The sequence below is a fragment of the Petromyzon marinus genome, chromosome 55, assembly GCF_048934315.1.
Source record: "Petromyzon marinus isolate PM22_M1 ecotype Great Lakes invasive population chromosome 55, UKy_Petmar_22M1.pri1.0, whole genome shotgun sequence".
NCBI lineage: Eukaryota > Metazoa > Chordata > Hyperoartia > Petromyzontiformes > Petromyzontidae > Petromyzon > Petromyzon marinus.
The window spans coordinates 9,377,829-9,399,026 of NC_133721.1; the positions used below are offsets into that span (position 1 = coordinate 9,377,829).

General features: G+C 56.7%; 1 protein-coding gene across 1 annotated transcript in view; it reads right to left on the bottom strand.

Annotated features, from left to right (window-relative positions):
* LOC116954407 (dedicator of cytokinesis protein 9-like) overlaps nucleotides 1-21,198 on the bottom strand; it is a 149,261-nt gene that overhangs the window by 15,263 nt on the left and 112,800 nt on the right. The window contains exons 43-53 of the mRNA XM_076052336.1: nucleotides 20,040-20,153; nucleotides 18,824-19,039; nucleotides 17,017-17,074; nucleotides 14,304-14,399; nucleotides 12,826-12,935; nucleotides 10,913-11,035; nucleotides 10,217-10,330; nucleotides 6,206-6,352; nucleotides 4,068-4,278; nucleotides 1,325-1,515; nucleotides 793-893 (exon numbers count right to left, since the gene is read on the bottom strand). Of these exons, the coding sequence (XP_075908451.1) occupies nucleotides 793-893; nucleotides 1,325-1,515; nucleotides 4,068-4,278; nucleotides 6,206-6,352; nucleotides 10,217-10,330; nucleotides 10,913-11,035; nucleotides 12,826-12,935; nucleotides 14,304-14,399; nucleotides 17,017-17,074; nucleotides 18,824-19,039; nucleotides 20,040-20,153 (1,481 nt within the window). The remainder of the gene's footprint in view (nucleotides 1-792; nucleotides 894-1,324; nucleotides 1,516-4,067; nucleotides 4,279-6,205; nucleotides 6,353-10,216; nucleotides 10,331-10,912; nucleotides 11,036-12,825; nucleotides 12,936-14,303; nucleotides 14,400-17,016; nucleotides 17,075-18,823; nucleotides 19,040-20,039; nucleotides 20,154-21,198) is intronic.

The window sequence follows — 21,198 nt, forward strand, 5'->3', positions numbered from 1 at the left end:
CTACTAACACCTGGCTACTAACACCTGGCTGCTAACACCTGGCCACTAACACCTGGCTGCTAACACCTGGCTGCTAACACCTGGCTACTAACACCTGGCTGCTAACACCTGGCTGCTAACACCTGGCTGCTAACACCTGGCTACTAAAACCTGGCTACTAACACCTGGCTACTAACACCTGGCTACTAACACCTGGCTGCTAACACCTGGCTACTATCACCTGGCTACTAATACCTGGCTACTAACACCTGGCTACTAACACCTGGCTGCTAACACCTGGCTACTAACACCTGGCTACTAACACCTGGCTACTAACACCTGGCTACTAACACCTGGCTACTAACACCTGGCTACTAACACCTGGCTACTAACACCTGGCTACTAACACCTGGCTACTAACACCTGGCTACTAACACCTGGCTACTAACACCTGGCATCTTGCCAGACCCGTGACCTCTCCGTATCATCTTTGTTGGCGTTAGGGGGCGAGGGAAGGGGGGGGGGGGCAGTAGCAAGTCGGCCATCCCGAGGAACTCGTGGGTTCGTTGGATCCGTCGTGACGCCGGCTTAACCAAGCAGGAGGCTTCCTCCTCCGTGTTCTTGATGACGAGGACGACAGCACAACGCTTGATAACCACCGCTTTAAGAGTCTTTCTCACCCGCGAAGCTTCAAACTGCAGTTAGACGCCATGGGACGCACGGCCGGGCTACGCGCCGGCCGCTAGCTCGGTACTCTCTACGCGGCTCTCTTAACGCGTCCGTCCGTGCGCGCTGCTGCTGCTGCTGTCGTACCTGAAGAGGTCTCTGAGCTCCTCGACGCTCTCCTCCGGGTACTTTGCGCAGTTGTTCTCATCCAGGAAGGCTCTGGCGTAAGCGAGGGGTCCCGCGTTCACCTGGACGAGACATTGCCGTGTCAGCAGTTCGCATCGCCGTCATCTTCGTTGTCACACACGATGCTGGGATAAGGACTCCCCAAGCCGTTTCCATCTCTCATGCACCTGCATGATACACACCTGGCACCTGGCGTCTCACCTGCGTGATACACACCTGGCATCTCACCTACACGATCCACATCTGGCATCTCAGCTGCACAATCCACACCTGGAATCTCACCGACACGATACACACCTGGCATCTCAACTGCACGATCCACTCCTAACACCTGGCATCTCACCTACACGATCCACAGCTGGCATCTCACCTGCACGATCCACAGCTGGCATCTCACCTGCACGATCCACACCTAACACCTGGCATCTCACCTGCACGATCCACAGCTGGCGTCTCACCCGCGTGACACACACCAGGCACCCGCGCGTCTCACCTGCGTGCTGACGCTGCCCTGCAGCTTGAGCTGCAGCTGGATCATGTTGGCAGGCGACTCGGAGCAGAGGGTGCTCAGCTCCTCCACCTTGCTGCGCATGCTGTCCACCGCCACCTGCACGGGCCCCAGCTCCTCGTGCAGGCGTGCCACCACGGGCACGCGCTTGCGCACGTGCGGGAACGTGTGCGACGCTGGGGAGTTGCGGCGGCACGCGCCGGAGAGGCGGCGGGGAGAGTGTGGAAGTGGGAAGGGTGGTAGTGATGGACATGGTGGTGGTGGTGGTGATGATGGTGGACATGGTGGTGGTGGTGATGGTGGACATGGTGGTGGTGGTGATGGTGGTAGTGGTGGTGGTGATGGTGGTGATGGTGGTGATGATGATGGTATTGGTGATGGTGGTGGTGGTGGTGGTGGTGATGATGGTGGTGGACATGGTGGTGGTGATGGTAGTGATGGACATGGTGGTGGTGGTGATGATGATGGTGGTGGACATGGTGGTGGTGGTGGTGGTGATGATGATGGTGGACATGGTGGTGGTGAACATGGTGATGGTGGTAGTGGACATGGTGGTGGTGATGGTGGTGGTGGACATGGTGGTGGTAATGATGGTGGTGGTGGACATGGTGGTGGTGGACATGGTGGTGGTGGACATGGTGGTGGTGATGGTGTTAGTGGACATGGTGGTGGTGATGGTGGTAGTGGACATGGTGGTGGTGGACATGGTGGTGGTGATGATGATGTTGGTGATGATGGTGGTGGTGGTGGTGGACATGGTGGTGGTGGACATGGTGGTGGAGATGGTGGTAGTGGACATGGTGGATGGTGGTGGTGGTGATGGTGGTAGTGGACATGGTGGTGGTGATGATGATGATGTTGGTGATGATGGTGGTGGTGGACATGGTGGTGGTGATGGTGGATGATGATGGTGGTGGTGGACATGGTGGTGGTGATGGTGGTAGTGGACATGGTGGTGGTGGTGGTGGTGATGATGATGATGTTGGTAATGATGGTGGTGGTGGACATGGTGGTGGTGGACATGGTGGTGGTGATGGTGGATGATGATGGTGGTGGTGGACATGGTGGTGGTGATGGTGGTAGTGGACATGGTGGTGGTAATGATGATGATGTTGGTGATGATGATGGTGGACATGGTGGTGGTGGACATGGTGGTGGTGATGGTGGTAGTGGACATGGTGGATGATGGTGGTGGTGATGGTGGTAGTGGACATGGTGGATGATGGTGGTGATGGTAGTGGACATGGTGGATGGTGGTGGTGGTGATGGTGGTAGTGGACATGGTGGTGGTGATGATGGTGATGTTGGTGATGATGATGGTGGTGGTGGACATGGTGGTGGTGGACATGGTGGTGGTGATGGTGGATGATGATGGTGGTGGTGGACATGATGGTGGTGATGGTGGTAGTGGACATGGTGGTGGTGATGATGTTGGTGATGATGGTGGTGGTGGACATGGTGGTGGTGGACATGGTGGTGGTGGTGATGGTGGTAGTGGACATGGTGGATGATGATGGTGGTGGTGGTGATGATGGTAGTGGTGATGGTGATGGTGGTGAGGGTGGTAGTGGACATGGTAGTGATGGTGGTGGTGATGATGGTGGTGGTGATGGTGGTGATGGTAATGGTGATGATGGTGATGATGGTGGTGATGGTGATGATGATATTGTGGTGGTGACATTTGACACGTGGTGGTGGTGGTGGTGGTGTGAGTGTGCATGGTGTTGATGGTGCACGGGAAAAGACAAAGAAGGGAAATAAGATTGATGTCCTTCAAACTGCATGCCGCCGATACCCTGCGAGTCCTCTTGATTACAGAAATATCAAGGCCAACATCCACTTGCATAACCGAGGACTAGATCGCACGGTGCTGTCGCGATGACGGTCTTTCAAACGTCGTGGCAATGCACTTCCACGGCACCACGTCGCGCACACAACACTGTTCGCGTGTTGGCATCACGGAAATTTTTGACGACCGCTGGCAGATGTTGTTCTTGTGTGCACGCGTGCATGCGTGCGTGTCCTGTGGGGATCGGTGGTGCAGCGGTTAGCACGCTGCGCTTCGAACCCAACGACGCGAGTTCGATTCCCCGGTTCGCGGCAACAAACACCAGTGGCGATTATCTGAACCGGTCCTGGGCATCCCTTAGGTCGACTCAGCCTGAAATTAGTACCTGGTGCGCCGTGTGAACAACGCCAGTGGGGAGACAAAGGCGGCCGGGCGTGGTGCTGGCCAACCACCTCCTTGTGTGCCGTGCCGGCCTTCACAGGTGCTACTCGACAACAGCGCTTGCCCCAACAGTCCGTGAAGGCTACACGGGGGATCTCTTGCAGTGCGCAGGGTGGCATGGGGCCCTGGTGCAAAGCCATGAATTGAGGATCCCCCTCCCCCCTCCCCCCCTCCCCCCCTACCCCCCCCCCGTCTGATTCCTCCCCCCCTGCTCGTAGCCCGGCACCTGGGGTCCTCTCCACCGGCCCGCGGGGGCCTCGGTGCAGTTGCACCGCCTGCACACTCGACAGCTACACCAGGCGGGGTGACTGACGAGGAAGTGTAGCCCCTCAGCTACATCTTGCGGGGTGTGGGTGGTGGTTGGGGGGTGTGGGTGGTGGTTGGGGGGTGTGGGTGGTGGTGGGGGGGTGTGGGTGGTGGGGGGGTGGTGGGGGGGTGGTGGGTGGGTGGTGGGTGGGTGGTGGGTGGGTGGTGGGGGGGTGGTGGGCGGCGGCTCACTGGTGAGCACAGTCCGGCGCTTGCACTGTTCCGTGACGTCGCCGTGTTTCCTCCCCGACGCGGTGTAGGGCGTCTCGAACACGAAGCGCCGCACGTTGTGACCGCGCTCAAAGTCGGTGCGCCGCGCGGCTTGCTCGGCGCCGCTGAAGAAGGGCTGCACGTACGTGATCTGGATGTAGGCGAGGCGCGGGTCCAGCTCCGACACGTCCACCTGCGGCGACGAGATGTTAACTGCCTCGCCTGGTACGCAGGAGGTCGTGGGTTCGATCCCAACCACGATGAGATGTTAACTGCCTCGCCTGGTACGCAGGAAGTCGTGGGTTCGATCCCAACCACGATGAGATGTTAACTGCCTCGCCTGGTACGCAGGAGGTCGTGGGTTCGATCCCAACCACGATGAGATGTTAACTGCCTCGCCTGGTACGCAGGAGGTCGTGGGTTTGATCCCCGACCCTGACGCCTGTTGTGTGTGGAGTTTGCGTGTTCTCTCTCGCTCATCATCATCACGGTGGCCAGGAGATGTTAACTACCTCGCTTGGTACGCAGGAGGTCGTGGGTTCGATCCCCGATCCTGACGCCTGTTGTATGTGGAGTTTGTGTGTTCTCTCTCGCTCAACATCATCATCACGGTGGCTAGATGTTAACCACCTCGCCTGGTACGCAGGAGGTCGTGGATTCGATCCCAACCACGATGAGATGTTAACTACCTCGCCTGGTACGCAGGAGGTCGTGGGTTCGATCCCAACCACGATGAGATGTTAACTACCTCGCCTGGTACGCAGGAGGTCATGGGTTCGATCCCCGACCCTGACGCCTGTTGTATATTTGGAGTTTGCGGGTTCACTATGTCTCTCATCATCATTAGCGTGGCAAGGAGATGTTAACTATCTCGCCTGGTATGCAGTAGGTCGTGGGTTCGATGCCGATCCTTGCGTGTTCTCTCTCATCACAGTGACTAGGAGATGTTAACTACCTCGCCTGGTACGAAGGATCCGTGGGTTCGATCCCGACTCTGAAGCCTGTTGTATATATGGAGTTTGCGTGTTATCTTTCTCTCTCTTATTGTGGTCGCATGGATTTTTCTCCGGACCCTCCTGTTTCTTTCCCTCCAACATTTAGAACCAATGTCACACGTTTAAGAGTATTTGGCTGCTATAAATTTCCACCTAAAAAGCCACTTCGCTGAGCTATCATTTGTGGCCAGGTCGCTTCTGAAAAAGAAGCTATACAGCTCAGTGGGCCTTGCCTGGTAGACAAATACAAATGTAAACTAATTTTTTTTTATATATATAGTTTACCTCCAGAGAGCCCCTGTCCCGTGGATGACGATGTCTGAAATTGATTTAAACAACGGGGGAGCTAGTTTCTTAAGCCCCTCCTCCACACCCCTGTCCACCCGAGCGGGGAATTCCCATTCAAATGGGTTAACACCACAGCGAGTTCCATCGGCGAGTCGTGCGTGTGTTGGGGTAAAGTGTGGCTGCTCCCACCTCCCCAGAGACCCTCTTGGCCGGCATTGGAGAGTGGGACCCAAATGCCCTCCTCTGCCCGGCATTGGCGTGACCGAGTTAGAGCGAGGCGGCACTTTTACCTTTCCCCAGACGGCGAGGGAGAACTTGATGTGATTGTCTCGAGCGGTGCCACGTCATCATCGTCACCATTGTCATTATTGTCAACATTATTATGACACAACCTGACAAGAAGACTCGTGGGAGCCCTGGCACACAGCAGGAGCAGTGAACGTGCCGCGATGACGATGATGATGAGAATAACGATGATGATGACGATGATGATGGCGATGATGATGATGATGATGTTGACGATGATGATGACGATGATGATGATGATAGTGATGATGATGATAATGATCATGATAATAACGATGATCATGATGATGACAATGATGATGGTGTCGATTGCTGTTGAAGATGATGACGACGACGACGATGACGATGATAATCACGACGATGATGACATTTATGGCGATGATCATGACGACAACGATGATGTCGACGACGATCATGACGATGATGACAATGATGGCGATGATCATAACGACAATGACAATGACGACGACGATCATGACGATGATGACAATGATGGCGATCATCATGATGACGACGACGACGACCTCTCACCGGGTTCGAGTCCTGGATGATGCGCACGTTCTGCGAGCCGAACTTGTCGGCGTAGAGCAGCTGCAGGCGCTGGGAGATCTCGGAGAGGCCTGTGAGCTTGGGCTCCTTGTAGATGTACTCCTTCCACTCGTCCTCCTCGAAGTAGCTCTGCATGCGGTGGAGGTGGCCAGAGGGGGTGGACACGGCAATAGACCACGGAGCAAACAGCAACAACAACAGTCGCTCGCCAGCCAAGGTCAACGTCACGGTCACCAAGTCTCCCGGGGGGGGGTAGAAGCTACAAAGCGTCGTTCGAACCAACGCGTGGACACCCCGCTGGTGACAGCGTGTGTGCCACCTTGTTGCAAACGTTCTGCGGTTCAAGACCAGCGGTGAGAATCGACCACAAAAATTAATGCTGCTACTACTACAACTCCACGCCATCTGCGCCATCACCTCTACTGAAGGGCCTCTTTCCCAGGTTCTATTTCTCATGTCCAGCTCTCTGACCTGTCGAGGAGCACTGGCGTTACTCCGGCCACACGCTTGCATCTGCCAGCGCTAGAGTTGCCGTTTTACTCTTTCACTGCAATAGGGGTGGAACATTTCACCGCCCCTCCCCATCCCCCCGGGTAATCGACACAAGCTGACACAGCGACTGAACTTGTGGCACAAGCTGACACGGCGACTGGGCTGGTGACACAAGCTGACACAAGCTGACACGGCGACTGGGCTGGTGACACAAGCTGACGGCGACTGGGCTGGTGACACAAGCTGACACAGCGACTGTATTGGTGACACAAGCTGACAGCGACTGGACTGGTGACACAAGCTGACACAGCGACTGTATTGGTGACACAAGCTGACAGCGACTGGACTGGTGACACAAGCTGACACGGCGACTGTATTGGTGACACAAGCTGACAGCGACTGGACTGGTGACACAAGCTGACACAGCGACTGGGCTGGTGACAGAAGCTGACAGCGACTGGACTGGTGACACAAGCTGACACAGCGACTGGACTGGTGACACAAGCTGACACAAGCTGACACAGCAACTGGACTGGTGACACAAGCTGACACAGCTACTGGACTGGTGACACAAGCTGACACAGCGACTGTATTGGTGACACAAGCTGACACGGCGACTGGACTGGTGACACAAGCTGACACAGCGACTGGACTGGTGACACAAGCTGACACAGTGACTGTATTGGTGACACAAGCTGACACAAGCTGACACAGCGACTGAACTGGTGACACAAGCTGACACAGCGACTGGACTGGTGACACAAGCTGACAGCGACTGGACTGGTGACACAAGCTGACACAGCGACTGGACTGGTGACACAAGCTGACACAGCGACTGTATTGGTGACACAAGCTGACACAGCGACTGGACTGGTGACACAAGCTGACACAGCGACTGGGCTGGTGACACAAGCTGACACAGTGACTGGGCTGGTGACACAAGCTGACACAGCGACTGGACAGGTGACACAAGCTGACACAGCGACTGGACTGGTGACACAAGCTGACACAGCGACTGTATTGGTGACACAAGCTGACACCTCAGCTGACACAAGCAAGCGCGGCGACGGTAGCATTGTCTGGGGTCATCGGTGCGGTACGGCTATGCATCTTTGTTGCCCGAGCTGTAACCGGGGCTGCAAATGAAGACGCCGGGATCGAGCTTCATTCAGACGATTGCTTTGCTCAATCGCATCCAGCGTCGCGACGCTGGAGAGATCGTTCACACGTTCCCGTCGAAAACGTCTCTCTCGCAGCGAGCGGTGCGCCACTTTGTGGCAGAGAACAGCTGCCCGGAAGGTGACGTCACCTGAACAGACCCACACACCAGTCGGGCGTGCCTTCTTCTACGTGGACCGCAACTGCTCACGTCCATCGCGTGGGCGAGCACGCCGTCGCTACGGCTGGAAGATAAGTGGCAAAGCAGTACGATGGGTTTTCTGGGTCTTGTGCAGCTGAGACCATCAACTCGCCACGCTGGTGGCCAGGTATAACCCGGATTCGAACCCGGGATCTGGACCAACGGTTGCTGGCCCGGTGCCCCGATGCGGTACCTAGGACTCTCTCATGGCCTAATTTACCGCCATTCTTACTCCCGATTGGCCGGTCAGAATTAAATGAACTACAATGCCTTGCGGAGTATAAACTATCATCACGCAAACTCCGGCCATCATCGCAGCAGCAGCTTTTGGCGAGCCGTCGAACAAAGTCACCGCAACGCACGAATTTCGGATGCGCTTCTGAGGCCGTCTGGAACGCTCTTCCTTCCGAACCCACTGGAGCTGTGCACCTTTAAATCATCTCGATTGAAAACTGATTTCTTTAGAACTGCCTTTTTGCGTTTAGTTCGTTGTTCTTCCCCCGCACCGCCGATTAGCACGGTGGGCTACGTAGGGCGCGAAAGAGGTTCAACGTACGTACGTACGTACATGCGCTCCCCACGTCCCGCACTGCTGCGCACAAGAAGCGGGAAGCTGTTAGCGGTACAAGCACTCGGTGGTAGTTCTATGAAGCACGTGAGAAAAAGAGAAAAAAAAAAGCTTTAGTGTGTTTCGTCGCCACGTTTGCGAAACATAGACGACCTCACTCCTCGGTGAGACTTACGTACCACGGCCTACACACACGAACGTTCACAGAGGAGGAGAGAAAATGCAACGTGAAAATATGCACACAACTAACATCGATCGTGTTCACTGTGAAATGGGAACTGAGTTTGTAAACACAGATGGCCGATGGGGACACTGCCATCACAGTATTGGAATCACAGTAATGCATCATACTAAACAATATTTATTTACATTCCTTTATCGATCCACTGCTGGATGAAGGCCTTCTCCCACAACGTGTGGGACGTGGGGAGGGCGGTATTTGACTATACTTCACCACGCTGGTCAGTGACAGTTGTGTAAATCGACGTGGAAACATACGGGTACAGTACAACAATGGATTTTGTTACGGGTCCCTCTGCTGCTGTGCGACGCATACAGTAAAACCTTGGATTGCGAGCATAATTCGTTCCGGAAACGTGCTTGTAATCCAAAGCACTCGTATATCAGTTGTGATCACGTGACGCTCGGCAGACAAAGAGTATACGTACACTACTCGTATTGCAAGACCTCGCTCGTTTATCAAATTAAAATTTATTTAAAAAATTTGCTCGTCTTGCAAAACACTCGCAGACCAAGTTACTCGCAATCCAAGGTTTTACTGTACATGTATATACATCCACAATCGCATGAATATAAATGTGCCGTTAAACCCGCCACCACCCGACACAGCCAACTAGTAAGGTTTGTCACGTGAACAGAATGTGCCAGTTCGTTACTAACTCACCACAGCGGTTGCGAGTTGGAGAGTAAACCGACAACATTTGCAATCTGAGTAACGTGACATCTCGCCAGTAATTACAACCAGGATCATCAGGCGATCTTAAATAGAGGAGGCTAAATGTGATGTCGTCACTTGTGAGCCAATCAGGTGGATAATATTTGGCGCGAGAGCCTACGTGTGAAAACGTATATACGTATACAGTATGTAGAATTCGACAAATAATTTGATATATATACAAATCGATATATAAATGCAGTTGGGTAGCAGGGGCTCATGGGCAAGCCTGGTGCTGTAGCTTGACCATGTGTGAATGGTGGGGGGGGGGGGGGTTATGGGTGGGGGGCCACGGCACGACACGGTCAACGTTCAACAAACGCCACACGAACGTCGAGCGAGTCAGGCGCACGGCCTGCCTTGGCCCTACCGTGCCCTCTGCTCTCACGCCCGGTGCGCATGAGCCAAAGCTGGGCATGCCCATCGCTTAACAATACTCATCGCATTACTTGACTGAAGGTGGGGGAGAGGGGGTGGGGGGGGGTTGGGGAGGGGGGTGACCGAGGCGGGGAGGGGGCTAGCCCCCTCCAGCCCCCAATGCTACGGCGCTGGCTGCCGGCTGCTCGGTGCGTCGAGGGCGAGCGACCGGTTGTGGATGTTGTCGGCGCGGCCTCTCACCTGCCCGAAGAAGGCCACGCGGAAAAAGGTGCCCAGCAATCGGCGGCACGTCCGCGTGGCGTCCAGGATCTGGTCGTAGGCCTTGTGCAGGGCCATGTAGAGATCGCTCAGTTTCTGTGCAGACGAAGACAAAGATCCCGACCGTTCGCAGCGAGCAGCGAGCAGCGGGCAGCGAGCAGCGAGCAGCGAGCAGCGGGCAGCGGGCAGCGGGCAGCGAGCAGCGGGCAGCGAGCAGCGAGCAGCGAGCAGCAAGCAGCGGGCACCTAGGAAGGCCGGCGCTGTGGCACGCGAGGGGCTGGGTGGCGGCCAGCACCACGCCCGGCCGCCGTCGTCTCCCCAGTGGTGACGTTTACTACGCGCCGCACCCAGGCACTCGTTTGAGGCTGAGGCGACCAAGGCGGAGGCCCGGGACCGGTTCAGATAATCGTCGCCGGCGTTGGCCGCGATGGGGGGGGGAATCGAATCGCGGCTCGCCGCGATTCGTAGCGCGGCTACGAATCTGCACCGCCGCTCCCCACCCTGTTGATACGCGCGCACAGCCACAGGCGTACGTTGCACGGGGAGTGGTGGGGGTGAGCGTGGTGGGGGTGAGTGAGCGTGGTGGGGCCCCCCCCCACCCCCCCCCATTCTAAAAGCTTTGTCTCGGTGCCGGCCGTGTCTGTGTCCTGTTGCGCGACGCGGAGCACCGCCAGGCACCTGGAAGTCGCGGCGGTGCTCGTAGATGGGGATGATCATCTTGTAGATGTCGGCCATGAGCTCGAAGCGCTCGGCGCGCTCCAGCATGTGGGCGCACGTCTCCAGCTGCTCCACCAGCATGTCCTGCGGGCACAGAAAGAAGTCGTCAATGCCAGCCGCAACGGGGACCCGGCACCAACCACGGGGACCTCGCCTCCGACCACGATGACCTCACCACCGACCACGATGACCTCACCACCGACCACGATGACCTCACCACTGACCACGATGACCTCACCTCCAACCACGATGACCTCACCACCGACCACGATGACCACACCACCGACCACGATGACCTCACCACCGACCACGATGACCTCACCACCGACCACGATGACCTCACCACCGATCACGATGACCTCACCACCGACCACGATGACCTCACCACCGACCACGATGACCTCACCTCCGACCACGATGACCTCACCACCGACCACGATGCCCTCACCACCGACCACGATGACCTCACCACCGACCACGATGACCTCACCACCGACCACGATGACCTCACCACCGACCACGATGACCTCACCACCGACCACGATGACCTCACCACCGACCACGATGACCTCACCACCGACCACGATGACCTCACCACCGACCACGATGACCTCACCACCGACCACGATGACCTCACCACCGACCACGATGACCTCACCTCCAACCACGATGACCTCACCACCGACCACGATGACCTCACCACCGACCACGATGACCTCACCACCGACCACGATGACCTCACCACCGACCACGATGACCACACCACCGACCACGATGACCTCACCACCGACCACGATGACCTCACCACCGACCACGATGACCTCACCACCGACCACGATGACCTCACCACCGATCACGATGACCTCACCACCGACCACGATGACCTCACCACCGACCACGATGACCTCACCTCCGACCACGATGACCTCACCACCGACCACGATGCCCTCACCACCGACCACGATGACCTCACCACCGACCACGATGACCTCACCACCGACCACGATGACCTCACCACCGACCCCGAAGACCTCACCACCGACCACGATGACCTCACCACCGACCACGATGACCTCACCACCGACCACGATGACCTCACCACCGACCACGATGACCTCACCACCGACCACGATGACCTCCCCACCGACCACGATGACCTCACCACCGACCACGATGACCTCACCACCGACCACGATGACCTCACCACCGACCACGATGACCTCACCACCGACCACGATGACCTCACCACCGACCACGATGACCTCACCACTGACCACGATGACCTCACCACCGACCACGATGACCTCACCTCCAACCACGATGACCTCACCACCGACCACGATGACCTCACCACCGACCACGATGACCTCACCACCGACCACGATGACCTCACCTCCAACCACGATGACCTCACCACCGACCACGATGACCTCACCACCGACCACGATGACCTCACCACCGACCACGATTACCTCACCACCGACCACGATGACCTCACCACCGACCACGATGATCTCACCACCGACCCCGAAGACCTCACCACCGACCACGATGACCTCACCACCGACCACGATGACCTCACCACCGACCACGATGACCTCACCACCGACCACGATCTCACCTCCGACCACGATGACCTCACCACCGACCACGATGACCTCACCACCGACCACGATGACCGATTTCAATTGTGCTCAACTACCTGCGTTTGAAGCGGTAGATCTCAGCTGCTGCCAAATTAAAAGAATCACGTTCACAACTCTTCTTGCTACGACTTCTACAACGCTGCGCGTAATGACAGGGGGAGTGGAGTGGGGGGGGGGGCCCCCCCGAGACGCTGTGCGTTGTGCGGAGCCGTCCCCATCACGGCGCACCTCGCTGAAGTGCACGTCCTGGGTGCCGCACTCATCGTCCTCGGCCGTCTCCTCGTCCGTCACGTTGGGCGTGATGCTCTCGAACGCCGCGACGCCCTGCATCAGCACGCCTGGACACACGCACACACGCACGCCGACGACGCCGACGACGACCACCGCCATTCACCACCGAGTGCCGGGGGAACGTAACCGCGATCGCTGCACTTTGGGGCCTACGCGGAGTGGCAGGCGCCCTGCATCAGCGCACGCGCGCACCACACGCACGCACCACACGCACGCACCACACGCACGCACCACACGCACGCACCACACGCACGCACCCCACGCACGCACCACACGCACGCACCACACGCACGCACCACACGCACGCACCACACGCACGCACCACACGCACGCACCACACGCACGCACCACACGCACGCACCACACGCGCGCACCACACGCACGCACCACACGCGCGCACCACACCCGCGCACCACACGCACGCACCACACGCACCACACGCACGCACCACAAGCGCGCACCACACACACGCACCACACACACGCACCACACGCACGCACCACACGCACCACACGCACGCACCACACGCGCGCACCAACAACGACCGCCCGCCGGCCAATCACCACCGAGTGCCGGGGATATTACCGCGATAGCTGATCTTTGGGGCTACACGGAATGGCATTATGCTCGCTGGCAAGTTACGGGAGAAATCCATGCGTTGTGGGGGTTTAACTAGCCGATGCACCCGCCTGCAGTCCTCACTGTGCCTCCTGGCTTTCGGGTGCCACGGTGGCAAGGTGTTAACTCCCTCGCCTGGTATGCAGGAGGTCGTGGGTTCGATTCCGACGCTGACGCCTGTTGTATATCTCTCATCCCCACATTTAGAATCAAACATGTGTTTAGAGTATTTGGCTGCTATAAATTTGCACACCATAAGCCACTTGGTTGAGCTATCATTTGTGGCCAGGTCGCTTCTGAAAAGGAGCTACATAGCTCAGTGGGCCACGGCTGGTAAAATAAAAATAACAGCTAACGTGTTAATAGTTTGTTTTATATGCCCGGCGCTCCGCTCACTGTTGTGAGCGTCGCTCCTCCGCCCTCCGCTGTTTGCGGCTGCCTCAAACCCTGCAGAAAAATCCTCCAAGAGCCTCCCTCTGCAGGGGGCCCGATCTTGGCACCGCTGACACCGGCCCTCGGCAAGTCCACTCAGCTCGACATCCTCCAGTGCCGCAGCAGCCCATCTCTTCTGTAGCCGGTGCCGCTCACTCGCCCCACAGGCTCGCAAACTCACTCCGCCCCCCTTGGCTCGCACATCAGTCCGCCTCTTCGCTAGCCCGCGCTGTGCTGCTGGGACTGCACACGCAGCCTCGCCTGCCGGAGGCACTCGCTTGATACGGGGGGGACCGCGCCACGCCATCAACTCGCGCGCCACGCCATCAACTCGCGCGCCACGCTGATGGCGATCGTGCGCTCACTCTGGGTGTCGTGCAGCGTGCTGTTGCTGCTGCTTTCGCCGGGGTTTGCGTCGGGCTCCGGCGGTCTCTCCACTCGCCCCTCGGCGTCGCACACACCTGAGGTGAAATTAAATTATTTATTTATTTTTTAAAAAAAAGTACTACACGAGCAAGGCCCCACTTAGCTGCAGAGGCATTTTTTTTTTTTGTCAGAAGCGACCCTGGCCGTCACAAAAACGATAGGTCTACGAAGTGGGTTACTCTTGAACGTGTGATGTTATTTGTGAATGTGTCGGTGAAAAACCCGGACGGCCCGGAGAAAATCCACGCGACAACGGGGAGAGAGAGAGAGAGAGAGAGACGCAAACTCCAAATATACAGCAGCAGCAGACGTCAGGGTCGGGATTGAACCCACAACCTCCTGTATACCAGGCGAGGTAGTTAACATCTCGCCTCCGTGCCAAGCTTCATACAGTGAGGGAAAAAAGTTTTTGATCCCCTGCTGATTTTGTACGTTTGCCCACTGACAAAGAAAGGATCAGTCTACAATTTTAATGGTAGGTTTATTTGAACAGTGAGAGACAGAATAACAACAAGAAAATCCAGAAAAACGCATGTCAAAAATGTTATAAATTGATTTGCATTTTAATGAGGGAAATAAGTATTTGACCCCCTCTCAATCAGAAAGATTTCTGACTCCTAGGTGTCTTTAATACAGGTAACGAGCTGAGATTAGTAGCACACTCTTAAAGGGAGTGCTCCTAATCTCAGCTTGTTATCTGTATAAAAGACACCTGGGAGCCAGAAATCTTTTATACAGGTAACAAGCTGAGATTATGAGCACTCCCTTTAAGAGTGTGCTACTAATCTCAGCTCGTTACCTGTATAAAAGACACCTGGGAGCCAGAAATATTTTATACAGGTAACAAGCTGAGATTATGAGCACTCCCTTTAAGAGTTTAAGAGTGTGCTACTAATCTCAGCTCGAGCACTCCCTTTAAGAGTGTGCTACTAATCTCAGCTCGTTACCTGTATAAAAGACACCTGGGAGCCAGAAATCTTTCTGATTGAGAGGGGGTCAAATACTTACTTCCCTCATTGAAATGCAAATCAATTTATAACATTTTTGACATGCGTTTTTCCGGATTTTCTTGTTGTTATTCTGTCTCTCACTGTTCAAATAGACCTACCATTAAAATTATAAACTGATCATTTCTTTGTCAGTGGGCAAACGTACAAAATCAGCAGGGGATCAAATACTTTTTTCCCTCACTGTAGGTGCTACTCGCTAGCAGCACTTGTCCCAACAGTCTGTTAAGGCTACATGGGGGATCTTTGTCTTTTTCTTTGTGTGTATCTGTGTGTGTATACATCTATAATACATTATTTAACATCTATTTTGACCACGTAGTTCGTGAAGCCTTCAATAGCTGTACCAGAGGAATCTCCATATCGTACAGATATAATGGGAGGCTGATCGATGCCCGGGTGCGGTCAAGGGATGGCTCCCTATTGCTCAACCACGTTATGTATGCTGATGATTTGGTAATAGCTGCTCATTCAGAGGAGGAGTTGGAGACGCTGCTGCTGAGACTGGAGCGTGCCACTAAGAGATGGGGCCTTACCATCAGCCCCACCAAAACTAAGCACCTGCCTGGGTATTTTGTACCATCGGACACTCCACCCCCACAACTGCCAATCGGTGATGGGGCAGTTGTGGAGAGAGTGGAGAGTTTCCCATACCTGGGCAGTGTGCTTATGACCGGCTCTAGTTTAACAGCAGAGGTCTCACTCCGAATCAGTCGAGCGGCAATATCTTTTCATCGGTTGCGTAACGCTGTCTGGAAGCTACCTGGTCTGTCGCTCCGCACTAAGCTTCAGGTCTTCTCGGCCACGGTCATTCCCTCCCTTCTCTACGCTTGCGAAACGTGGACCCCCCTAATGGAACATCTTCGCCGGTTAGAAACATTTAGGCTAGTCTGCCTACGATCCATCCTGGGTTTAACCAGGCTGGATTGTGTGAGGAGCTCACAAATCTTTGAAAGATCTGGGCAAGGTCCCATCGGTGAGCTCCTCCGGCAGGCAAGGCTGCGTTGGCTGGGTCATGTAACCCGCATGCCCAGCCACCGCATGCCGAAACAGCTTTTGTTCGGCCGGATCGAGGGGGCTAAACGGGCGCGGCACGGGCTAGAGAAGAGATGGAGTTATGTGGTACAGGAAGACGTGGAGCTGAGTGGACTTGCCAATGACTGGTACCAGCGGTGTCAAGATCGGCCTCTGTGGAGGAGGCTCGTGAAGGACGCTACTGGGCAGTTGGAGGTAGTCGCCCTCCAACAACAACGGAGGGCGGAGGAGCGACGCTCACAACAACGAGCGGAGCACCGGGTGGCTAAAGCACAGCAGGTTGGCACAGTAGGGGGCACAGGTGGTGCACCAGCCAGTCATCTCAGTCAGTCGACCCGTGGCACCTGGGTCTGCCCCGTGACCTCCTGCCCGCGGGCGTTCGACACTTCACGTGGCCTCAAGGTGCACATGGCCTGGCACAAGCGTCGTGGTGACGTCACCGCCACTTAGTGGCGAATGGCGGTTGTTGTTGTTGTATACATCTGTGTGTGTGTATATATATCTGCGTGTGTGTACCTGTGTGTGTATCTTTGTCTTTGTATCTGTATCTGTGTGTGTGTATCTGTGTGTCTGTGTGTATCTGTGCGTCTGTATCCGTGTGACCGCTCACCTCTCCTCTTCAGATATTTCGCCATGAGTGCCGCGATGTGGATGTGGCACATGGCAGCCTGCCGGACACACGCGGTGCCACCGTCATCGCCACGTCACAGCACAATCAACGCACAAAGCCCACCCCCGAGTGATGACAGCGAGACCCCATTAAGTCCGAGACACCGAGCACCCATGCCGGGCCACCTTTGTCTCCCCACTGCTGATGTTCGCACACCACAACAGCTACTCATTTAAGGTTGAGTTGACCTAGGGGAGGCCCAGGACTGTTCCTATTGTCACTCTCTCGACTGATGTCTGTCATAACCAGGGATGAGGTCGCCGGGGTTGGCACCCCAAATGCTCCCCAATGTTCACTCGCAGATATTCTCACTCACAGGTGCACACACACAAACTCCTACATACACACACACAAACTCCTACATACATACACACACACAAACTCCTACATACACACACACAAACTCCTACATACACACAAACTCCTACATACATACACACACAAACTCCTACATACACACACAAACTCCTACATACACACATACACACAAACTCCTACATACATACACACACACAAACTCCTACATACACACACACAAACTCCTACACACACAAACTCCTACATACATACACACACACAAACTCCTACATACACACACACAAACTCCTACATACACACACACAAACCCCCACACACACAAACTCCTACATACACGCACACACACAAACTCCTACATACACGCACACAAACTCCTACATACACACACACAAACTCCTACATACACACACACAAACTCCTACATACACACACAAACTCCTACATACATAGACACACACACAAACTCCTACATACACACACACAAACTCCTACATACACACACACAAACTCCTACATACACACACACAAACGACGCTGGTGCTGCTGGTGAAGCTGCATGTGTGAGTGTCACTGGTGCTGCTGCTGCTGTATGTGTGAGCGGCGCTGCTGCTGCTGCTGCTGCTGGAGCTACCGGTGCTGCTGCTGCTGCCGCTGTATGTGTGAGTGCTGCTGGTTCTGCTGGTTCTGCTGGTGCTGCAGTATGTGCGAGTGGAGCTGGTGCTGCTGCTGGAACTGCGGGTGCTGCTGCTGCTGCCACTCGACGTGTGAGCGACGCTGCTGCTGCTGTGTGTGTAAGTGCTGCTGGTTCTGCTGGTGCTGCAGTATGTGTGAGTGGAGCAGGTGCTGCTGCTGGAGCTGCGGGTGCTGGTGCTGCTGCTGCTGCCACTCTACGTGTGAACGACGCTGCTGCTGCTGCTGCCGCTGTGTGTGTAAGTGGTGCTGGTTCTGCTGGTGCTGCAGTATGTGCGAGTGGAGCTGGTGCTGCTGCTGGAACTGCGGGTGCTGCTGCTGCTGCCACTCGACGTGTGAGCGACGCTGCTGCTGCTGTGTGTGTAAGTGCTGCTGGTTCTGCTGGTGCTGCAGTATGTGTGAGTGGAGCAGGTGCTGCTGCTGGAGCTGCGGGTGCTGGTGCTGCTGCTGCTGCCACTCTACGTGTGAACGACGCTGCTGCTGCTGCTGCCGCTGTGTGTGTAAGTGGTGCTGGTTCTGCTGGTGCTGCAGTATGTGCGAGTGGAGCTGGTGCTGCTGCTGGAACTGCGGGTGCTGCTGCTGCTGCCACTCGACGTGTGAGCGACGCTGCTGCTGCTGCCGCTGTATGTTTGAGTGCGGCTGGTTCTGCTGGTGCTGCAGTATGTGCGAGTGGAGCTGCTGGTGCTGCTGCTGCTGCCGCTGTGTGTGCGAGTGGTGCCGGCGCCGCCTCTCCGAGCACCTCGGAGAGGTCTCCGTTGCGCTCGTGCATGCGCGCCATGCTCTCGAGCCAGGCCTTGCGCAGCTCGGCCATGCCCGCGTAGGAGGTGGCGAGGCTGTGCTGCAGGTCGACCATCATCTCGGAGTCACGCTCGTGCTCCTTCATCTGCAGCGTGGCCGTGAGGACGGCCCGCACGCGCTTCGTCAGCTCCTTCACCTGCCCCGCAAACGCGCTGCCCTGCACACGCACGCACGGGCGTACATACACGCACGGGCGTACATACACGCACGGGCGTACATACACGCACGGGCGTACATACACGCACGGGCGTACATACACGCACGGGCGTACATACACGCACGGGCGTACATACACGCACGGGCGTACATACACGCACGGGCGTACATACACGCACGGGCGTACATACACGCACGGGCGTACATACACGCACGGGCGTACATACACGCACGGGCGTACATACACGCACGGGCGTACATACACGCACGGGCGTACATACACGCACGGGCGTACATACACGCACGGGCGTACATACACGCACGGGCGTACATACACGCACGGGCGTACATACACGCACGGGCGTACATACACGCACGGGCGTACATACACGCACGGGCGTACATACACGCACGGGCGTACATACACGCACGGGCGTACATACACGCACGGGCGTACATACACGCACGGGCGTACATACACGCACGGGCGTACATACACGCACGGGCGTACATACACGCACGGGCGTACATACACGCACGGGCGTACATGCACGCACGGGCGTACATGCACGCACGGGCGTACATGCACGCACGGGCGTACATGCACGCACGGGCGTACATGCACGCACGGGCGTACATGCACGCACGGGCGTACATGCACGCACGGGCGTACATGCACGCACGGGCGTACACGCACGCACGGGCGTACACACACGCACGGGCGTACACACACGCACGGGCGTACACACACGCACGGGCGTACATACACGCACGGGCGTACATACACGCACGGGCGTACATACACGTACGCACAGAGATCACCGCCCCCCCCGTTTAGCCTTTAACGGGCTGTTGGGGCAAGTGCCGTTAGCGAGCACCGATGAATGTCAGCATGGCACACAGGCAGGTGGCCGTGGTGCCGGCCACCTTTGTGATGGTGGCGACAGTGGCGATGATGGTGGCAAGGTGGCGGCGGTGGCGATGACGACGGTGGCGCGTACCCTAACGGTGGCGTCGCTCGCCGCGTAGGCGTTGAGCGTGGAGAGGGCTCGCTGGAAGCGGGGGCCGCCCAGGTCCCCGGCCTCGCTCATCAGGCGGCTCACGGCCACGATCACCTGCACACACGGCGCCGGCAACATCGTCGCGTGTGTGGGTGTGTGAACCTGTGTGTGTGTGCGGGGTGTGTGGGGTGTGAACCTGTGTGGGGTGTGAACCTGTGTGTGTGTGTGGGGTGTGAACCTGTGTGTGTGTGCGGGGTGTGTGTGGGGTGTGAACCTGTGTGTGTGTGCGGGGTGTGTGGGGTGTGAACCTGTGTGTGTGTGCGGGGTGTGTGCGGGGTGTGAACCTGTGTGTGTGTGCGGGGTGTGTGCGGGGTGTGAACCTGTGTGTGTGTGCATGTTGTGTGCGGGGTGTGAACCTGTGTGTGTGTGCGTGTTGTGTGTGGGGTGTGAACCTGTGTGTGTGTGCGGGGTGTGTGGGGTGTGAACCTGTGTGTGTGTGCGGGGTGTGTGCGGGGTGCGAACCTGTGTGTGTGTGCAGGGTGTGAACCTGTGTGTGGGTGCGGGGTGTGAACCTGCGTGTGTGTGCGGGGTGTGTGCGGGGTGTGAACCTGTGTGTGTGTGCGGGGTGTGTGGGGTGTGAACCTGTGTGTGTGTGCGTGTTGTGTGCGGGGTGTGAACCTGTGTGTGGGTGCGGGGTGTGAACCTGCGTGTGTGTGCGGGGTGTGTGCGGGGTGTGAACCTGTGTGTGTGTGCGGGGTGTGTGGGGTGTGAACCTGTGTGTGTGTGCGTGTTGTGTGCGGGGTGTGAACCTATGTGTGTGTGCGTGTTGTGTGCGGGGTGTGAACCTGTGTGTGTGTGCGGGGTGTGTGTGGGGTGTGAACCTGTGTGTGTGTGTGCGGGGTGTGTGGGGTGTGAACCTGTGTGTGTGTGCGGGGTGTGTGGGGTGTGAACCTGTGTGTGTGTGCGTGTTGTGTGCGGGGTGTGAACCTGTGTGTGTGTGCGTGTTGTGTGTGGGGTGTGAACCTGTGTGTGTGTGCATGTTGTGTGCGGGGTGTGCGTGTGTGTGCGTGGTGTGTGTGCGGGGTGTGCGTGTGTGTGCGTGGTGTGTGTGCGGGGTGTGCGTGTGTGTGCGTGGTGTGTGTGCGGGGTGTGCGTGTGT